Source organism: Chaetodon auriga, chromosome 17, assembly GCF_051107435.1.
Source record: "Chaetodon auriga isolate fChaAug3 chromosome 17, fChaAug3.hap1, whole genome shotgun sequence".
Taxonomy (NCBI): domain Eukaryota; kingdom Metazoa; phylum Chordata; class Actinopteri; order Chaetodontiformes; family Chaetodontidae; genus Chaetodon; species Chaetodon auriga.
In genome coordinates this window covers 15,656,300-15,673,155 of record NC_135090.1, presented here as the reverse complement: position 1 = coordinate 15,673,155, position 16,856 = coordinate 15,656,300, and the positions used below count along the sequence as shown (strand labels likewise).

The 16,856-nt window shown below is 41.0% G+C and overlaps 1 protein-coding gene across 1 annotated transcript; it reads left to right on the top strand.

Annotated features, from left to right (window-relative positions):
- Positions 1-5,212: 5,212 nt before the first annotated feature.
- Positions 5,213-14,035, top strand: LOC143335283 (CD59 glycoprotein-like). Its single transcript, XM_076754577.1, has 5 exons — positions 5,213-5,222; positions 9,284-9,378; positions 11,770-11,848; positions 12,841-12,948; positions 13,875-14,035. The coding sequence occupies exons 1-5, from the start codon at positions 5,213-5,215 to the stop codon at positions 14,033-14,035; spliced, it is 453 nt and encodes a 150-aa protein (XP_076610692.1).
- Positions 14,036-16,856: the final 2,821 nt, after the last annotated feature.

The following is a 16,856-nucleotide window of genomic DNA, read 5'->3' as shown; positions in this document are numbered from 1 at the left end:
ACCATGTAAACACTGTTGACAACTTAAGAAAAGAACTTCAAAAAACTAAAAGAGGGTAAAGAGTTCGTAGGTACGTTCCTTCATAGATGAGTGAGACAAGTTTTAACCTCCAAACTAAAGTGGTGAAAAATGCCTACTTTCACAGTGGGTTTCTGCCACAGTCCAGCATCTTCTGACTTTGTTCCTGCTGGACATTTTGTTTGTATGTGTCCGCTCCATCATCACAACAGGGCCTGACAATCTGTCCAGGACTGAGAGTAAACCACAAAAACACTGACTCACAGCATCCTGGCTGATAAGTGCAGATCCACCACGAAGAAGTTAAGATAAACACTCTAAATGTGGTTTCACAGTTTGATTAAAATGCCTGAAGTCTAGATCAGAGTGTGAACAGTGCTGTCGACATGTTTCCCTTTTATCAAACTGAATTACAGATCTGAGTTATTGAATGACACCTGCTACACACAAGGAAACAGTAAACACGTTCAGTCTGTACCTTTATGGCTTCTTTAGTGAATCATCATCCCTGACTTCATCTAAACAGTGCTTGAAAATTAACTTGTACTTTAATGAGTCTTGTAGGTAGTAGTGTTGTTTAGTTTTTACCCGGATGTATTACAGTACAAATTCATAGAGAAGTGATGGTGAAAAGCTGAGCTGTGCTGGCCAAATGCATGATTTCAGCATGACTCCTCTACCAGCTGATGTCAGACAGGAGAAAAAAATTAGCAAAATGTCATGATATTTTTTATGTTTTTCAATCATAATGTTTTGTAGTCTGCTTCAACATATCTGCCACTTACGACATATAACATGACCTCAACAACTGTAAACTTTACATACAGCAGCGTATTTTCATAGACATGTTCTGGAGTGACACACAGCAATAACGTGAGTATTACACTGATGCCTCTCTCTCTCTCTCTCTCTCTCTCTGTCTGTGTGTGTGTGTGTGTGTGTGTGTGTGTGTGTGTGTGTGTGTGTGTGTGTGTCACTGTATTAACCAGCAGATGGTGCAGCTGCTCTGTGTAATCACAGGCATTAATGCACCTGAGCTGCAGTCCTGTGAAACCTCCATAAATAACACAAAAATACAAGCTAATGCAGATTTAAAGTGATGTCTCAACTTGTATTTTAAATGCATCCTTTTATTATTTATTATTCGTTTTGAGGATATTTAATTATGTTTCTAGCACATTGGTGATATAATACAATTGTACTGCAAGTGTGTGTTTGTACTTCAGTACACTTAATGTTTATAAAAAGTTATACTCAAGTATTACTCAAATGGTGCCTGAGTACACTTAATTATACTTGAAAGTGACAAAAATAGCATAAAGTGTACTTGGTACATTTTTCAAAAAGTATAATTTAAGCAGAATATTTTGTCACCTGGACCCGCCGGTCCATCTCTGTCGTAGGACGTATCCACATATACATATATCCATCAGTGTGTTATTGTTTTGTTGAGATTCAAAGGTTTTGACTTTTTGTGAAGTCTGAAACATGAACTGAATTCGTGTCAACAGTCACTCGCTGTCAGGCTCAGAAACCACTGAAGGGAAGGATATTGAGTTGATTGGCTGCACATCATGTCACACACATGATCAGACAGCAACACACACACAAGCTCGCTTATGGCATGGGACCCTGGACATCTGCCCCTACACACACACACACACACACACACACACACACACACACACGCACACACACACACACAGAGGCATGTTGACCCCCACTCTGTTAATCTTTGAGACAAAACACACACTGTCCAGTGACCTGTTTTTACACCCCCCATCGTCACGTCACTCTTTGTTATGCTGTCTGTCACCCAAACCTGTAGATGTTCTCAACACACACATTCATCAAGTCCAACACTGCGTCACCCTGTCACACACACACACACACACACACACACACACACACACACACAGACGTACACAAAGTCTGTGTTGGGTCACTGTATATCATGCAAGCACATTATTAAAACAAGATGAACTGATATTTGTTCCATTTTTTGTGATGACCTACTTCCACAAGGATGTTTGATAAACGGCTTCTGCTCCTTTTTCCTTTTTTAATTTAGATTTTTCAGACAGAAATACCCAGAAAACAAACAGTAATAACCAAAACAATGAACAAAACTCAAACAACTAAACAAATACCAAAAACAGAGAAAACCACACCAAAGCTCAAACTTTTAAGTCCTCATATCAACAAACATATATATGACCAGAATTAACAACATAATTACAAGTAGACCAGATATTTAAAAGGGAAATACCAAATCCTGATCCACATCCTGATCCAACCCTGATTCCAAAAACGTTACCACGCTGTGTAAAACATAAATAAGTCTGACTCTGATAATTTGCTAACCCTTTTTGACACATTCTCAACTGAAAAAACAGCACAAAGACAGTACATTTAATGTTCGACCTCATCAACTTCATTGAGTTTTGTAAATATATGATTAATCTGAAGTTGGGACAGGAGCAAATGAAAAATGAAGCCGACATGGAAGTGCCAGAACTGCAGTTCCTCAAACGGCCACTTGAGGCTGGCTCCAAAAGTGAGCCAATCCCCATAGACCCCCATATTAAAATGCCAAGTCCATGTTATAAACAGTCTATGTACCAAAGACTGGGAGAGTGGAATGCTCCAAAAACACCTGTTTGAATCATTCCACAGGTAAACAGGTTCATTGGTAACAGGTGAAAGTGTCATGATTGGGTATGAAAGGGGCATCCTGGAAAGGCTCAGTTGTGTCTTACACAAAGCTCTCATATAATGAAGTTCACACTTCTTACAGCTATTGGCGATAATGAACTTTTCCCATCGCTCAAGAGGTTTGCAACACATCCTTTCAAAATAAAGTAACTGAAGGACAAAGCCAGTGTGCTGTAATGGTCACATGACTTCCTGCCATGTCTCTAATAAAGCACAAAAACATGCTTCAAAAATATTAAAAGGAACTTTCTAAATTGATTGATATTCAACAAATTCAGCCCACCAGCTTTAAAAATAAACCCAAATAAAAAGACAATAATATAACTGTTTGTTTCCGTAATGTCACCCCTCACCTCCCTCCAAAAGAAAGAAACAACATGAGAGCAGCAGAAAAGATGAACTGATGACTTTGATTCTTTTTGTTTTCTTTTGCTTCATTACTTCTCTGACACAGAGAAACGCTATTAAAGAGAGGATTCACATTCTTCCAGCACGTTCACTTTCACTTTGCGATGATGAGGCAAACGTGACGGTGAAGAGCCTCTCGAACAACATATTTCATCTCACGGTAAACACTTTCTGTCTCTGTCTCTGTCTCTGTCTTTCTGTCTGTCTCTGTCTCTCTGTCTCTGTCTCTGTCTCTCTGTCGGTCTCTCTGTCTGTCTCTGTCTGTCTCTGTCTCTGTCTGTCTCCCCCACTGTCTCACACACTCGCTGCCTGGCCTCAGCCCTACTTTCTTTCATGAGGCTGATGTTTCCATTACAGAAATAAAAGCATGACGGCTAATCCAGTTATATGTTCCCTGGACGACACACACACCCACACATACACACACACACTCGAATGCACGTCATGCTTGCACACACACACACACACACACACACACACACACACACACACAAACCTGCTGAAACAAAAGAACGCACATACAAGGACATGTTGCAAGTGGACAAACACAAGCTCGCACATAGACACACACACAACTGCAGTCACAAACACACACACACACACACACACACACACACAGGGGGCATGTGATTGAAGCAAGACCTCCTGCTGCGAAAAAGTCAAACAGAGCTTTCTGGAGCTCTGGAAATAAATACCAAACATTGGTAATCCACACACATACACACGCAAACACAAACGCACGCACACACATGCGCTGATAATCTCCCAAGACAATTTCCCACAGAGCTGCACATGCTTCCTATGAAGTGAACAGATAGCGAGGAATGAGGGAAAAGAAAGAAGGATGTAAGATCCTCTCCTCCACCCCGCTTCTCTCTTCACTTCATAAAGATCATCATTTAGAGTTTGTTTAGTCATTTAGATGTAGGATTTAGAGGTAGGAGGTGGAATAAAAGTCACCGTGTGGATGGATTCAATCCCATCATGACTACATAATCTCTGTCCTGACATGCTGAGCAGCAGGGCGGCCACTTCTCCCTTTTTTTTTTTTTTAATTTAATATAGCGCCTCCTTAAACTTGGGAGACTCTCAATTCTGTCCTGACCTGTCTTTAAGACTGCACATATCAGCTTGTAGCACAGGCTTTCCAAATTTGACGACCTGTTCTTAAAGATGTGTAGCCTCCGAGTCAAAGCGGAGATTATTTATGCAATGTCACTTAAAGTATTTTCCTCAGACTTGACAAATCTCCTCCAGAGAGAAGACATTATACTGACATAAAGAGTGCTCCTCGTGATGAATAAATTGACGTAGAAAATTAGTCTTCCTTTGACATAAAAACCTCGATATTAGGACAACAAAAATGAGATTTAACAGATGTGGAAATACTCACATGCCATGTTTGGAGAAGTGAGAGGACTTCCTTAAACTGACGAAGTTTTCTTCATATCAGTGACTTCACCTTTTTTAAATATGCTGGCTGTACATTTTTCCAACTCTGGTGAACTTCCAATCTCAACTGTTAGTACTATATTTAAGGACAAATTGGAGGTACTTGTACTTTACTTGAATATTCCCATTGTATGCAACCTTATACTCTGTCTGTCATCTTTAGTTACGTACCTCTTGAGCTAAATAAACTATTTAAAAACCCTCTTGGATTAGCAGGAAAATGCGTCATCATAAAGCTGAAAACAGGCCGTTTTTTAGAGACATGTGTAATTTGGGGGTTTTAGGACCCAATCGCAGTACCACCAGAACACGGGTGTAGCTTGTAGCAGTTTTAATTTCAGGCTTGGCAGAGACCGATAAGTAACAATGTAGTTCAAAGTCTCTTGAAATGTTTGGTGGACCAAACATCAAATAGTCACAGGCAGGCAATGATCCAGGAAGTGCGTAGCATCAAATTTCAGAGTCTCTTTCAGTGTTTGGTGCAGCACACGCCGAACAGTCACAGGCAAACAGACTGATTAGGAATGAATCTCAGGTGTGTGATCAGGTGAGTGGGCAGGTGGGCGTGGCTGGCAGAGGCGTGAGAGTGGAAAAGAACGGACTGAGCAGATGAAGGAAAATGGCAGCAGGTAAGAGATTCGATATACTGTGACACAAGTAGTTCTCAGAGGACAGCAGTGCTACAAACCTATGATAATCTGATGCATTGCTGATGATTAAACTACCCAACAGTATATAAAGAGTTAAAATTGGCTGAACCTCAAACATATAAAGCAGTAAAATGCAACATAAACATGAATAAAACAGTATTATTAATCCAAAGATATTATATATACAATAAATCACTGAGAGGGACTATTCCTCTGCAGAATGAGTACTTTAAGTACATTGTGCTGATAATACTTTTACTCACGTGTGGTTTTGTAGTTTGTGTCATATTTTACACCGTGCATTGTCAGCCTGGAGCTTTTTGATATTTGTGTTAAAGTGCAGAGTTTGACGTGTGACGGAGCGAGTGGTCGAGGTTGAATTCGCCTCAAATAGCAATCAGAGAGGAGGTGAGGAGGGACAGTGAGGGATGAGAGAGTTATTGAGGTGTTTCTGTCCGGAAGAACAATGAAGATGGAGGGAGGGGAGGATGAGAGAGGAAGTAGAAACAGTGAGATTTAGAGAAAGAGAGCGGGAATGTCCTACATGCATGGACACTCAGGTCGTTCCAGATAATTATACTACCTATGGCGTTTTCTCTCTCCTCCATACATTTATTAATTCACTGTATTAACCCTCTCATGCCTTCCATGAGATAATAACATCACTCTCTCTCTCACACACACAAGATCCATTCATGTGCTGTACATATACGTGAGGATTAATTGGTATTTCGGTGTTCTTTAGCGTTCATTGATTAAGTTAATTATGTCCTTAATGAGGACACTATTTCTTCTTATATCTAATTAAAGGGTAGTTACACCACTTAATTGTCAGTGTCCTGAAAATGACCGGACAAGTTGCAAACTGCTGTCCTGTGGGATGTGGATGTTTGAGCGTGTGTCCTGACTTTCTCAGTGTCACACACACACGCGGTGCTCCAAGTGGGCCGCTAACTCACCGCTATGCAGCACCAGCGCTTCTACATTCTGCTCTTTGGTGCACCGTGACTTCTTCTTACGCCTGTTTCTCACAGGCTGCCCTCTCCGGATCAGGTTCTCTGGGCGATTCATAATGGCCCTAAAATAAACTGCATTACCAGGGGGCACTACGTGACGCTCAGCTGTCCCCGTTCTCGCCTGCCTGCTTTTCTTTGTTGGTGCGTAAGGTGCTTCGTTTGTGTGCCACCCTAAAAGTAAAGAGAAGAGAAAGTACAGAGGGAATTCGCCGGGAATACAAGGGCATCCTGGACTGCACCACACCATACACCTAGTGTACGCAGTCAGCTATTTTTTACTCTAATAATTGAAATGGTTGTCCCCTTTATTATATAAATTTATGTTGTCAACATCAGCAGTACCTCCCAGTATCTATTACTCACTGTACAAATTCAGAATGTAATTTGCTGATACGGCTGATACACAAACACTCAACTCCAGCCACACTGAACACACACAGACTTGACCCTTTGATACGCAGACCAGAACATAAATATAAAAATAAAACATGCGGTATTAAAAGCAGTAAAATTAACTGTGCAAGCTCACATAAAGCAATGTATGTGAAGGGATTTCATAACATAAAACCTGTCCAGTGCATTCATGAATGGTTTTATTTAAAAGATTCATCATTAGCCGACTCATCGCGAGCATGTAACAGTTTGAAGTCTGGAGGGATAATTTACCAGCCTGTTAAAACTGGCCCTTTTGTCCTCTAAATGGTCCTCCTGAGGAGAGACATTCAAACTCTCCATGCAGAGGATGGAGAGGACACTTTGACACTGCTTCTCGTGGAAAATGTGAGGCCGATCAAGCAGTTTAGCAGCTCTGATCTTACTGGCAACATGACTGGTGTTGTCACCTGTCAACAGATTACCAAACCAAGCAATAATAGATTTTATAATTTTATAATGTTTATTTTTAATAACAGTTAAAATGACTGAATCTGCAGCTGCCCTTGATATTAAGGAGCTTTGTAGTGTTTCAGCTCATTTAGGTTCACTCACTGCTCTCATAGTGTTGCTAGCTGGTGAACATAGTGGAACATTTAACAGCTGAAGAGCCAGATATTTCCCTCTGGAGTTGGTAGAGACCAAAAGTGGAGGTAAAAGAAAGTGAATGTTAAACTTCCATAACTCCAAATGAATAATAACGCTGCTCCGTAACTGCTGGATAAGCAATCGTAACAAGTTTGCCATATTTGTGTTCACAACTTGTTTCTGCAAAATACGTGATTGCAGGTCTAAAATGTGCATGTCAATGGGAATTTATCGAGAATTAGACACATATAATAATTTAGTTTAGTCTGCTTTAATTAAGAAAAAAGTTTGATGCAGCAGTTTGTGCTTCTGCATCATTTGTCCAAAACCTGCAGCTGCAGATATCATAAATTATAAATGTTCACTGCTCACTTTAAATGAGCTCTAACTTGCGCGTTTCAATCCATGGATGAGGTGAGTAACTTTGCACAGTCGGAGCGTGATTAGCATAATACATGTAGTTTGTGGAAATCTACATGTATTTGGGATTTTTTTGGAAGCTCTTTTCATTCGGGGTTTCTTCTGTGCCCTCTGAGTGAATACTTCAGTGCGTACTTGCGAGTAGATGGTTTCTTAATTCATGGTAAGAAGGCTTTTTTTCTGAGAATCCTCTAAAAGGCACCCATGCGCTCGCACAGACACACAGACACACAGACACACACACACAGACACACACACAGGCATTGGTCAAATGTTAATGATTTATTAATTCATGGGTTTAAATCTTACGGTGCTGAAATTTCTCAACCTTGCAGATGGACGGAATGCTGATTGAGAGAGAGAGAGAGAGAATAAAAGAGGTGGAGGATGGGAAGAAGAGGACAAATGGTAATGAGTGAGCGAGAGAGAGGGAATTAAAAAAATCAGAACTTAAAAATAATAACCATGTCATGGCCTGATTGGTTTGGTTTTCCCATATTTAACTCAGTGGACTGGGAAATGAGAGGAAGACAGGGAGGAATGGAGGCAGATTGAAAGAAAAAATGAAACAAAAGGCAGCGAATGAATAGAGTGAAAGAGGGACAGAAAATGAAGCAAAGGGGGGGATGGGAAAAAAGAAACTGAAGAAAATGAATAGAAAGCTAATGTGGTCACCATTGCTATAGATGTTTTGCGTTGAGTTTGGCTGGAAAATGTCAGAATGTGTACAGGAAATATTTGTATTTTCACAAAGTAGAATGACACATAAAACAAGTAAATGATTTTCCCTCCGTCTTCATTGCAACAATTTAAAATACAGGCACAAAATGTGATTTATAACAACCAGAACAAAAGAGCGTTGCTACGTCTCAATACAGCTGCTGAAAATAGGAAAATAATACAAATAAATGACAAAATAATGCTCTCTCCAGAAGGGGGCAGTATAGGGACTTTTAAAGAAGCGGGCTAATTTTCCTCTTCATTAATACAAGACGAGCACTTGGATAATATCAGTGTATAATATTGTATATTACATAATATTTTGCATCAATAGCTAATGGAAAAATAAAGATCTCCAGGCAAACATTTCAAATTGACGCCAGTGGCTGAGACAAAAATTCAGCTGAATTATTTTGCTCGCCGCCGGAAAGGTCCCTGGCATGTTCTTTGTAAAGGCACAAATCATCGGTGGTCTTTCTTTGCTTCCCACCACCTGAGGAAATGCTATCACGAAGATGCTGTTTGAGCTGTGGATTGGCTGATCCCACCACAGAGCTAACGATTGATTTTGCTTCCCAGCAGGCTGTTCTGTTTGATTTGTGTCCAGTTTGAGTTCTTCCATTATAACTTTAACAATCTCAAACGCTGCCTTGTGTAAATGCTGGGAGTTCTGTGAAGTCCTCATAATTGTTGATGAAGGTGAAGTTGTGCGCCAGTTTCTCCTGGATCTTTGTGAGAGCGCCTTCACGCCCAAGACCACCAGGCCCTGAATGGTTTAGCTATGGTCATTCCAACAGGTTTGAAGAATCCCGGCTTCAGGTGCTCTGTTATAACCCCAATTATCCATCTCATAATCGCTTGCAGAGTGTGACGGGCTGACGGGTGAGCTGAGGCGGCGTGCCATGACTCCACACCGCCTCAGCTCAGCCGTCGGAGAGCGACGAGGACTCCGCCACACTGTCTGAGTCCTGAGCGTATGATCTGTGAGTCACTGGCAAGAACAGGTCAGGATCTCTTGACAAATTTCACATCATGGTGGCGACCAAGGAGTTCTGACCTTTCGAGAAAAGGACGTCCAGCTTCTGATCCGCCACACTAGTGACGCCAGTAATAAGCAGAAAGTCCCATCTCGCTTGTCATAAACATCTGGGTAGGCTGAGGTGTGAGCACTGCGGAGGCACGCAGAAAAAAACCCTCTAACACAAAGAAATGGAACCTCTGGTTTGCCTCATTACACCAGTCTTTAGCCTGACCTCAGACAAGAAGTAATGAGCAGCAGGACAGCCAGTCATTAGCCTAAACAGCTGCAATGGCAAAGGAAAGTCACATTGCTTTGGGACGGCGACGTTTAAACCTCTGAGAAAAGTGATTCACAATTACACTTCGGACTCCTCTGAATATAACATAACACTGGCTGCGTTCCCAAATATAATTATTCTCCTCAATTGGTATTACTCCATAGGTCGGGAACAACTTTTAAGGTTTTATTGCGATAAACTTCACGGGGTTATAATATAATCTCATCTATTATTCACGCCGAAATGATTTCTCTTCTTCTAAGCACCGAGGCTAAAACTGATTCAGAAAGCTGCAGGTCCATAAAGAAAATACTTAAGAGTAGAAAAAGTGGACCATGAACTTTGATTTCATGCTTTTGGTGCATGTATATAAGTACAGTGTGTGTGTGTGTGTGTGTGTGTGTGTGGGGGGGGGCTCTGAACTCTGATTTCACGCCTCCAGCAGGCTCTGAAGCTTACAATTATCTGCAAAGAGAGAGCAGGAAGAAAGAGGACTTAATGTGTGTTCAGGATTATAAAACTCACAACACCCAGAGGAGAGTTTCGGTCCTGATTGAATGTTTATTGACATAAAGCCTGTGTCACTGCTGACAGCACTGGGAGGTTGAGACACTTTACCGAGTGAAATCTCCGTAATATAAAACAGCTCTCTTGGCAGTTTTCATTGTTGATGGGAAAAAAAAACACAGCATGGGAATATTTGTTTTAAATGGGCTTAAACTTTGAGGTCTAAAGTTCTGTAAATTTGGGGACCTGACTTGTCTTGAAAGAGATCTCGGGTCCACCGTAATCTGCCACGCCTCCAGGTTTAGTGTGGATTGGAGACACAAATTTGAGTATAGGGACTATTTTCACTGGCGGGTTAATGTACATTTGATGGTCTTATGATTATTATCTGTTGAGGTTTGTGGGACTAACTCGTGTAAAAGAAGAGTTATGCATCTTGTACCTTATCTGGCCAAACAGACATAAACGTGATGCACTTGGTGGGATCGCTGTGCTCAAATCAAGCGCTCCTGTTATTTTTCTCATTTTTATAAACTCTTCAGTGCTGCGGTTTGCTGTCCGACACGGCTCTGTTTGCTCGCTCCCTCCTGACGGCGTCTCTGTCTGTAAACTCAATAAAGTTTACTCTGATTGTTTTCAGCCTCTCTCCCGGCAGGAATGTGCTGACTCCCGTCCCTCTTTGATGGACAGAGATATTACACACATCTGATTTTTAGGGCAAATCCTGCAGCTGTAGCAGTTTACCAGCTCACAGCATATGACTCCCCAGTTCAGGCAGAGCCAGTGTGTTTTGAACTGGACTGAAACATCTTCATCCACACGTCTCCGAACATGAAACATTCACATATTTACACCTGATACAAAAACACAAAGGCAATCACTTCATGCTGCACCCGTGAACACTGTCCAGCTTTTATTGTCTTTCCATTTGACTTTAATTCTGGGTATTCAGCTGTTCCTCGGCTCTTACTTGTTTCTCCCCGTCATTACCAAATCTGGAGGGTTAAACAGCTGGAACCAGATTACTGTGTTTGTCCACAAGCTGAATTATCATGATCTGTAATCAGTAACTGGCCGGCCTGCTCCCACTTTCCCTCTGATGGCTGCTGTGTCATCTGTCCATTTAGAAATCAAATGAAAGTCAAATTACGCACCATTGAACACACTTCACACACAAAACAATGAGAAAAGATGAATATCTGAACAGAAAACAATCTCTTGCTTAAACCGCATTGGCCAATTTTTTTAGACATGGTGAAATCCAAACAGAGACTCTGAACCCAAACAAACAGGCTTTGTTGATTTTTGCTGCAGTTACGAAAAGCCTCTTCCTCGTGAGCTGAAAGTCATTTTCTTCACATCCACAGGTGAGTGTTAGGTGATTTTTAAGCAATATTTTGTTGGTTATTGGAAGGAAGTTCATCATAGTTTATTTGACGTGGAGCGTGGAAACATCCCTATTCGCTTCCACAGAGTTCGTTAATTCCCTGCCTTTCATCCCGCGGTGACACTATTGTGAGTTTCTCTTTTTGTTTTGATTTTCAGACGTTGACGGTGCTTCCAGCCACGATGAGGAGCTGTGTGGTGTTTTGCCTGGCTGTCAGCTTTGCCATGTTTGGCTTTGGTGAGAAAAAGGGGTTGAAGAGGGAATCAGTTTCACTCCTTTCTTTCCTTCTTTTTTTCTGTTGCGCCTGAAAAGAGCAGCCAAGTGGGGCTAAGTCAGAGGGATTATATGTTTCATAAAGAGGAAACACGTGAGCCTGAGGGAACTTTTTGGCAGATCAGTGTGTGTGCAGTTTACATGTTCTGCTGTTGTGTCATCTGCTTTCAGTTCACACTTTGCAGAGTCACTGATAAATATTCATTCATATTTTCTGTGATGTTTCAGGACATGCAGTTTGCTCTGTGCACAGGTGTGTCGTAGCTTTTGGGTTCGGTTTATTGACGAGATTCTCTTACATTTATGAAATACAACATGGTGTATCAGGACGAAACAGGTTTGCTCCTTTACAGTAACACAGTGTTCATTTTTTTAATTTCAGTGCAGGGAAATCAAAGCACAGACATTTTAGCGATGCATTCTTCAATGTGCAATAGTCATTCAGCTTCAGGGTCGAATCCATTTAGCTTTTCATTTCACAACATTAAAAACCACAATACAATCAACCAAAGCAAAAACATGCATATACTCACAAAACTATTGATTATACAAGCAAACATCTCCATTACCTCCAATGACTTTGAGAAACATTAGAAAATAGAAGTATTAAATATATTAACAAAGAATTGATAAAGGGAAAAAGCAAGTGACTGATTTGCCAAGAAAAAAATATTGTTGTTTTGCACTTTTGTTTTTTTACAGACTGAACAAAATCAGGTAGAACGTGTTAATTTGTGAGCTTTAGAGGTGCTGCGAGGAAGTCTGTTTCTCACTCCACTGTACCTCTCGCCAAAAGAACGAATACAGACATTCAGTATTTCCCACAATGTCTGACTTGAAATGTGGGAAGATTTGACTTTTAATTAAAGCTTGGTCTCAGACATCTCTGAGAGTAGCAGTGAAGCAAACACACCAGTGACGCCCTGAATGAAGTGAAGTGTGCTTTGCTTCTCCAGGCCGCTCTCTGAAGTGTTACTCCTGCCCTGATGGCTCCTCCGGCAGCTGCGAAGTCCAGCAGGAGTGTAACCAGGGTGAAGACAGCTGCCTCAAACTCACCAGCGGTGGTAAGCGTTGTGAAGGAAACAGTGCTAAGAAGCACAAATTCCAACAAGTCATTAAAATCTGACCTTTTCAGGACATAAAACTGTGTAGCTGAAACACGGCGCAGGGCGGGGTGGAAACAACAGGGTCAGTAATGGGGGGAACAGAGCCGTAGGTATGGCATTGACAGGAATAATTATGTTCGCTAACACTGATGTGTGCTGAAGCAGAAAATAAAAATGCACCTTTTTCTATTGAGCAAAAGTAATGAGAGCTTTAAATAGACTGTAATTAACTGCACTCTACTGCCATTTAAAGATGCCAATGTAGATTAAAGCTGCAGTGCAGGACTTTTACACATAAGTGTTCACACAGTGTGGTTACGTCCTTCACTGCAGGTAAATCTGTGGAGGGTTTAAATCTGCGGTGACATTCCCGTGCTGGCACACTGATAGTGATGCACTTTACTTCAGGCAACAATGATTGGTTTGCTAGAGCTGAAGTGGGGAGTAAGCGTAGCAACGGACGAGCATGGCATCATAAGCACGTTGACAGCATTTGTGTAATTACTGTCAGTACCAGCAGGGGGAGACAAACATCCTGCAGGTTTAAATATTTGATATTAATGAATTCTACAAAGGGATGTTAGATGCACTTGAACGCTCAAAAATAGCTAACGATTACACACACAACAAAGTCTGAGCATTAGCATTTAGGCTTCCAAAGTCGTAAAAGTGGTGTTTGCGAAGATGATTTTGCTGAAAAAAGTGTATAAGTATGCTAAACTTTTTTTTGCAAAAGAGCTAGTTTTCTGCAAAAATCCACAATGCTGTGGAGAGAATGAGGGCGATGCTAACCTCTGGGTTGGCCTACAAAATGTCATCACTGCAGCGCTCTGTAGAAATGCTCACTAGACTAATGCCATGACTCTCACACTGTCTCCCCTCAGAAACGACCTACACTCGCTGTATGAGGTACGCAGACTGTGACTTTATGACTCTGGCTGCCAGATATGCCCTCCCTGACTTCACCTTCACCTGCTGTCAGTCAAAACTCTGCAATGGCCAAGAAAAAAGTGCATTTCAGAAGTTTAAGGAATTCTTCGGTTAGGAGATGAAAAAAGTCTCAAATCCTGATTTCAGTGCTGTGATTGTTCCCTGTAACACTCATTGTCAAACCGCTGCTGAAAACAATAACAATAAAGTCTTGATAAGCATACATGTGCTCACCTGAAACACTTCAGTCACTGTGTAGAAGGTCAAGTCTCCTGTTAAGCTCTGATGCTGAGGGCAACAGAGCAACAGACGCCAGCGACACATAGAGGAGGAACCTGAAGGCTGTGCTGGTCCAGTCATGCTGGTGGAGTCTGCCACAGACCATGTGACCATTTATCCACACTGCAAAAATATTCATCTCATCCATCTATAAGTGTCGTTTATCTTGATTCTGGTGTTGCAAATGGTGTCATAAGATGCTGATTTACAAAGTTCCTTAAACAAACTGATTATAGCATCACTTTCTAATACAATCCGTAAACCGACTGCATTTATATATTGTAGTGATTTTCTAGTCTGCCGACCACTCAAAGTGCTTTACAACACATGCCACATTTCATCCATTCTCACACACACACACACACACACACACACACTCCAGAGCAATTTCAGTTTCAGTATCTTGCTCAAGGAAATTTGACATGCGGACTGCAGGGGCCAGGGATTGAACCACCAGCCCTCTGATTTGTGGATGACCCTCTTCACCTCCTGAACCACAGTCAATAAGCCACTCTGTCTATTTAGATTCACATTTATTGACTAAAAGCAGTGTTTGCATGACATGGCTTGCACACAAAATATACATTATGATCATAACAGAAGAGCAGCTCCTCAAAATGTGGTCGAACATCCCCAAGAACGCTCACTCTGGCTCATCTGACTAATAACAAACTGACTTTAAGGTTTATAAATCGTTTACTTTATAGGTCTGTTTTATGACATAAGTAAAAAACTTTTGTTTGGTTCAGTATTAGGATCATATTGTCCAGCTCACATTATAACTCTTCTTCTTTGTCTGGGATCCGTTCACTCCAACTCGAGCTCAATTTACCGCCTCAGACTTGTTTCTTTGTCCGACCAACCACAACAACAAAACTTGAACCAGAAGGTCAGCCTTTGATGGAGACCCCAAAACAAACCTCCGAAACATGTTCAGCTCATTAGGTTCGCCATTACGGTTTTCTTTCACACGTTAAGTTAGAGAGCGGCCCGAGCCTGCACACGAGTACAGAGCAGAGTCCAAGTCACTCCTGCAAACCCGTGGCTGATGTCCCTGTCTATTTACTAATTATTATTCCAAAACTTAATAATAATAAATGCTATTTTCTGCAAAGTGCATTAAGTGGTCATATGGTTCAATCAGTCAAATGTTCTTATTAATGCCTAAAAAACAGCTCTTTATTCCTTTGGTGCATGTTTAGCCATTAATTAAACCAGTAGTTAGAAATGATAAACCTTTTATAATCTATTTATTTATATTTTCTTTCGAAGAAATAAGACTTTTCTGGGCTCAATAACAGACAAAAATCATTCGATAACTTGGTTTCATGCAGTGTTCCTTTGACATAGACTCAAATATTTACCTTTTGGAAACAACAAAAGCTTAATTAGCAATTTGTTGTACATCTTCAGGTGCTTCAAGGCTGCTGTGAGCTAAAACAATCACGGATCACATTCACTCTTATGCATCTGTAACATTGATAGCAACTGATTCAATCCAAGTACAGCTGCACCCTTAAAAGTAGCTGTGATGATGAAATATATCACCTTTCATTTATATTAGACAGTAAGTGGTGAGGAGAGACTGAGAAAGATGGAGGAGTAAAGGAGAACAGACACTGCAGACAGATGTGTCAGCACCATGATGCTGTTTGTGGCTCAGTGGGCTGAAACACACACCGTGTCCACTCTGTGCCATGTGTGATGACTGGATTCAAACCTATGATTTCAAAAGCTCTCAGTAAGAGCCTTAAACCTGCTGAGGCACAACAACAGCTTAAAAACAGACCGAGGAAGAACATCAAAGTCCACCGATGTCTGCTGCTGCCCTTGAATAATAATTAAGATCGCGTTGAGTTTCTAAACAAGCTGCTGTATTCCCCTACAGCCGATTATAGAATAATGTGTGTGTGTGTGTGTGTGTGTGTGTGTGTGTGTGTGTGTGTAGGCCTGTTTCTGCAGCAGTGAGTAAATGTCTTAATTTGTTGACTTTAATTAAAAGAAGGACAACATCTGTTACCTGAAACAATGTGTGTGTGTGTGTGTGTGTGTGTGTGTGTGTGTGTGTGTGTGTGTGTGTTTGTGATATTTTATCCTCAAGATGTCCTCACAAGCCTCAAAATAAGATTGAGTGAGGAGATTTCTTCTGGACACAAAATTTTTTTTTTTTTCAGTTATAAAGTCAAGATTTAAAGGGAATCACCAAAGCCAGTGATGCAATTTTATACTATATTATATATATGTATGTGTGTGTGTGTGTGTGTGTGTGTGTGTATCTATACTGTATATATATGTGTGTCTGTGTCTGCATGCTACAACCCTGTCCAGGTGGCAAGATAATTAAAAACATTTCTCACACTTGATTTTACACCGAAAACTCAGTGCAAACATCTGGCTGAACAACGGAGGAGAAGATCAGGTGTGTGTGTGTGTGTGTGTGTGTGTGTGTGTGTGTGTGTGTGTGTGTGTGTGTGTGTGTGAACAGGAGACTAAAATGGGCTGTGTTGGGTGGAATCTTTTGTTTTTGCAATGAGAATACGAAACAAAAGATGATATGTATAAAAAGTACGGTGGCCCTGACAGTTCAAGACACTCCAAGAAAGAAATGTGCTGCATAAATAATGAAAAAAAAATTAATGAAAATAGAAAAAAAGACA

Excerpts from the sequence above, each read along its gene's own strand:
- LOC143335283 (XM_076754577.1), top strand. Across the intron at positions 11,849-12,840 it reads CTTTGCCATGTTTGGCTTTG|GCCGCTCTCTGAAGTGTTAC; the intron begins GTGAGAAAAAGG and ends TTGCTTCTCCAG. Across the intron at positions 12,949-13,874 it reads CCTCAAACTCACCAGCGGTG|AAACGACCTACACTCGCTGT; the intron begins GTAAGCGTTGTG and ends GTCTCCCCTCAG.